The following is a 4884-nucleotide window of genomic DNA, read 5'->3' on the forward strand; positions in this document are numbered from 1 at the left end:
TTGTGGTCCAATATGGAGATATATGTATACCTATTCGAAACTGTTCATGCAAATAAAAGATGTGATGTGTTAGTTCATTAAGAATTTTGCTAGATTTTACTTCAAAAAAATTACCACACTTCATATGTTAATTCATTAAGGAATTTGCTGGGTTTTACTTCATAAAAAACATTCTGGTTGAATATGGAGACATAAATCCCTGTCTGAAAGTGCTTATGTAAAACAAGCAAATTGATACAATTTTAGCAGAAGAAAGTCAGATTAAAATTGTAAGACTTTGCATGAGGCGAAGGTATTTCCAAATTGTATGTTCATAAGAAAGTTAGCCAGTGCTTCTGTGTGGAAAAGATATAAAAGTGCCCAAAATGGTGATTTGCCCAAATGAAAGCTCAATTTGGTATAAATAGCAAATGGTTTCAAATGCGTGCATGTATGCACACTTGTGCATATTGGGCTCATACATGCCTCATGCAAACTCGCTCACACGCGCACACACAAAATCTAATGCACCAAGAATTATATCAAAGGTCTGCATGCTGCGCTTCAAGCATTTGGTGTACGTGGAGCTCCACCCAAGGTAATTAGTGAAGCATATTCTATAGTACTTAAACATCAACTTCTTTTTAATGAGATGCCTTTTCTTGCTTCTAGAAGGAGCCTAAGTATCTCTTGAGCTCCATCCACATGATGAGGAAGGCCCTCTATGTGAACCATTCTTACCTTTTGTGAGTGCTCTCTAATGGAAAGCTTAGATCCAGTAAGCTTGCTAATTTGCCTCACATTAACACCTGCTCTTCCGATAATGAATCCAGCCATACCTGCATCAATGGGCATCCTTGTAGCCATCACTTGATTGGAGGTATCTTCCACGTGTGAATTAGCAACGTCGCATGGCGATGGTACACCCGGAGGGGACACCTCTCCATCGTAAAGAGAATAGCTCAAGGTGTCCATGGGAGCTGAGTCGTTGATTATAGGTTTGCAATGTTCAAAGAACACATGATTCATATTTGGTGAACCCAATTTAGTGCATGCATTTAGTTTACCTTTGCTTGATGATATTGAGGAAGGGCTAATCGTACCATGCGTAGTATCAGACAGGTTTGGAATTTTCGACCGCTGCTCGGCTTTTGAATGCGCGAAATGGCAGTGCTCCCCATATTTGCAACCTCTTGATGTGATCGTGCTTTGATAGTTGTGGCAGAGCTTGGTCTTGTAACCTTTGACATGTAAGCTGGGATCAAGGAGGCTTAGCATGAGAGTTCTTTTCTTGGTCCCTTGAAGAGTTTGTAGGCTGGCCATATTGATGGTGCGAGCTAGCTGCGATACGTCGAAGTGTTGGAAATGGCAGTGCTCACCATAAGGACAACCCGATGTGCTGCAAAAAATCCACTTATATATGTGACTGTGTAATTTCCACATAGCAACTTCAAACAGATCATGCTAATCTGTCAAAAAGAGCGAAAAAACGGCTTTTATTCATGCTAGAAGGATGAAAAAATCAATATATTAAGATCTTGATAGTCATTAGGGTCCCAGAACTTGCCCTAACTAGAGAAAAACAGGGGCATGCAAAGGTACGATAATGGCCGGCTTAATAAAAATGAAGATGCAATGAACATTGGAAAGTAGCTGTCAGATCAAGGTAATCATTTCCACCTTAAGCAGTGCAGTATAGCTCAGTTATAGAAATTGTGGGTTGAATGACCAGATGCAAAAGCACTTAATTTGTGATCAAGGGCTAATTATTAGCAGTGCTGAAAACCTGAAGAACTTCATGCAGCGGGAAGTGCTGGTGCTTGTATTCTTGCATTGCTGAAAGGCCGATCTCTCTTCACTTGAACTGACGCTGGGATCTGCATGAATATGGTCAGTTGCAGGTATAAGCTGCGCCTCGCTTGCTGTGCTACTGCAACAGCTTTCGTTGAGCTTCTTGGCCGTGGGATTGCCTGCAGCTAATTTATATTCCTGAGTAGGAGATGGGGCCATGAGAGAGTGTGAGTGAGTGAGAGGAAGAGAGTGTGTGTACGCCCATGCAGAAGTTGTGGGGCAGAGAAGTGGTGCACGTGTGGGAGGACGACTGCAAGCTGCGCTAGCAGATCAGAGCACGTGTGCTGCTCGCTCGTGCAGCAGCAGCTTGCATAAAGAAGGACAGCTCGCCGACTCGTGATTCGTGATCTGCAGGTGGGCTGCAGCTTCTGCAGGCTGCATGCCGCATGCAAGGCAGAATAAGGCGGGAGCTGGCGAGGGAGATGAGAAGATGCGGTGGGTGGAAAGGACGCGGGCCAGCATGATGAGTAGGATAGGGATGAGCAAAGATCCGCACCAAGAAAAGTGATTGCTCTCCCCTCTTCTAACTTCCAATCAAGAAGCCCAGGCTCTGCGCAGCCCCTTCTCTCTCTCTCAAGAACGTTCAAACGAATCAACTTCCCCTTGGAACTGATTCGCTGAATTTCGCTCCTCTCTGAACTGACTTTCCATGCCACGTGGCTGAGCTTCCTACTTTCCAACCAATATAAGTTCACTCCACGTGTACAATCCCAAATAAACAAGTTCGTCCCTCATAATTATGCTTGTGTACTTGACACATTAGGTCAACCCTTAGTAGCCAACCTTTTGGCCTACAGCAACGTTCAAGTTTGAGTCTACTTTTTGGCCAGTTTATCCGTTTTGGACTTTTGATGCATTTTTTCTAATAAAAATATGAGTCACCCTTCAAAGGATACATTAAAATACTTAAAACTAGTGAAATTTCTGAATTATAATGGGCAAGGGTAGGGAAGGTCAAATCATAAAGTTCCCCCCCCCCCCCCCCCCCCCCAAAAAAAAAACCAGTTTTTGGGGCAAAATGTGCATCTTTTGACTATTCTTACACACCCACCATTCTTGCACACATGGCATGCACCTATTCTGTTAAAATGTTAATCACCTCCATAATCTCATGCCAAATAAAGAAAGAGGCCCTCCTAGACCTTGCTCTTCCTAATGTAGGCATACACCTCTTGCAAATGACTAGCTAGCACGAAAAATAGCAACCAAACCTGCATAATAACCAAGACATACATATTCTTTAATTGATTCGAATGATCTACGCGTCAAACTAATTCCACGTGAATTGATTTGCCTGGGCGCGGGCTAAAACCTTCCAATGGATGAATTCAATAGGCATTTTGTAGAATCTTTAGCTTGATGGTTACCATCTTTCATGAGATCCCATTTGTAGTGCATTTGAACATAGGACTTGTGCTGCCAAATAAAGAAAGAGGCCCTCCTAGACCTTATGCTCTTCCTAATGTAGGCATACACCCTTGCAAATGACTAGCTAGCACGAAAAATTAGCAACCAAACCTGTCATAATAACCAAGACATACATATTCTTTAATTGATTCGAAGTGATCTACGCGTCAAACTAATTCCACGTGAATTGATTTGCCTTGGGCGCGGGCTAAAACTTACAATGGATGAATTCAATAGGGCATTTGTAGAATCTTTAGCTTGATGGTTACCATGCTTCAAAGAACCCATTGTATTGGCATTTGAGAGCAATAGGACTTGTGCAATGTGAAGAGCTTCTTGGGCCCAAAAAGGCGCTTTAATATAAATGAAAAGAATGTTGCCATGCCATGTTTGATCATCTCTTGAAAATGACAAGCGAGTAGAATGTTTGAGAAGTAGGCATATGATGTGTGCATGAAAATTGCCATGAAACTTACTAACATGAGCTAGCAAAATTAGCTATCCAAACCAAGATGTTGCTACGATACGAAGCATTGAGTATAACTTTTCTTGAGCTTAACAAATAGGCTAGGACAGGGACAACCAATTACTGCTTGAAACTTGTGAAGGCAAGACAATGAGTGTATTGCAACTGTTTGTGAGCAAATAGTTTTCTTGAGGCTTTGATGGTAAGGAAAACATAGGAGAGCCACAAGTGTTGTTGTGAGGTGCTCCGTCTTCCCTCTACACCTCCCTTGCTTTCTCCTTAGTTCTCCACTCAATTCCATAGTCTTGTTCCCGTCCCCAAAACTTCCTTCCACCATCTCCTCAGCTTTTCTACACTCTCCCAAAACAGGAAACAATCGGCACAATTGTAACTCACTATCCAACCATATTTATCCCCCTTAGGATCTAGGGTCCCTTTCATGTTAGATCGCTAATGGGGGATAAATTGTTCACACACGAGTTGGGACAGTACCAAGCTACTGGCTATGGGAATCGAGAGAGAGAAGGTGCATGACACAAGAAGCATTAAATAATTGTAGACTATAATTAAGGTTTTTATATTGCTAATGCAATCTAAGAACGGTTACAAGAAAACAAATCAAAACGGAGACTATTATCTTCTATCTCCTTCTTATCCAAGGATGGAGAAGAGAAGATTGTGACATAAATAGAAAACAGTATCACCCAATCCTCTTAAAGATTTCCCCCTTCTATGGCTATGTCATCCAAAGTTTAATCTACCTGCCGTGAGCTCCACACTCTCTTCTCCTTCTACGGAGAAGCCTCCTGGCCCACACCCAATCACATCAATATCTAAAGTATCTTCACCCTATTGAATAGGCTCTAGCTACTAAGTAATCCTTTTCTTAGTTTGTGTCGGCTAACACATCCGTATGCATGCCCCATAAGAATGGGTCCATTCGATTCTAGATACATCCACATACACCTTTGCTTTCCTCCAAACATGCTCTATACGATTCTCAAGTCCAAGAGCTCGTAGTCCAAATCGTAGTTATACACGAGGAAAAGTCCAAAACCGTCAGCATTGTTGTGAATTTACAAAGGAAAATAGACAGAGAAAATTTCGTGAGAAGCAAGAGTGAAGGCAAAGAGTGCGGTAGTGGTCGAATAGCAATATGCACGAGAATAGATGTGGATATA

The 4884-nt window shown here is 42.1% G+C and overlaps 1 protein-coding gene across 2 annotated transcripts; it reads right to left on the reverse strand.

Moving 5' to 3' along the window:
* Positions 1 to 256: 256 nt before the first annotated feature.
* Positions 257 to 2252, reverse strand: LOC147452597 (zinc finger CCCH domain-containing protein 14-like). Of its 2 annotated transcripts, XM_086518981.1 has the most exons (3): positions 1766 to 2252; positions 1083 to 1378; positions 257 to 959 (listed from the first exon to the last, which is right to left on the reverse strand). In XM_086518981.1, exons 1-3 carry the CDS (start codon positions 1987 to 1989, stop codon positions 613 to 615), a joined length of 867 nt encoding a protein of 288 aa, XP_086375107.1. In that variant the 5' UTR covers positions 1990 to 2252; the 3' UTR covers positions 257 to 612. The 2 variants fall into 2 exon arrangements, with proteins under 2 accessions (XP_086375107.1, XP_086375106.1); XM_086518980.1 differs by having other exon boundaries at positions 257 to 1378; positions 1766 to 2248.
* Positions 2253 to 4884: the final 2632 nt, after the last annotated feature.

The sequence above is a fragment of the Adiantum capillus-veneris genome, chromosome 8 (assembly GCF_014529385.1).
Source record: "Adiantum capillus-veneris isolate H3 chromosome 8, ASM1452938v2, whole genome shotgun sequence".
Taxonomy (NCBI): domain Eukaryota; kingdom Viridiplantae; phylum Streptophyta; class Polypodiopsida; order Polypodiales; family Pteridaceae; genus Adiantum; species Adiantum capillus-veneris.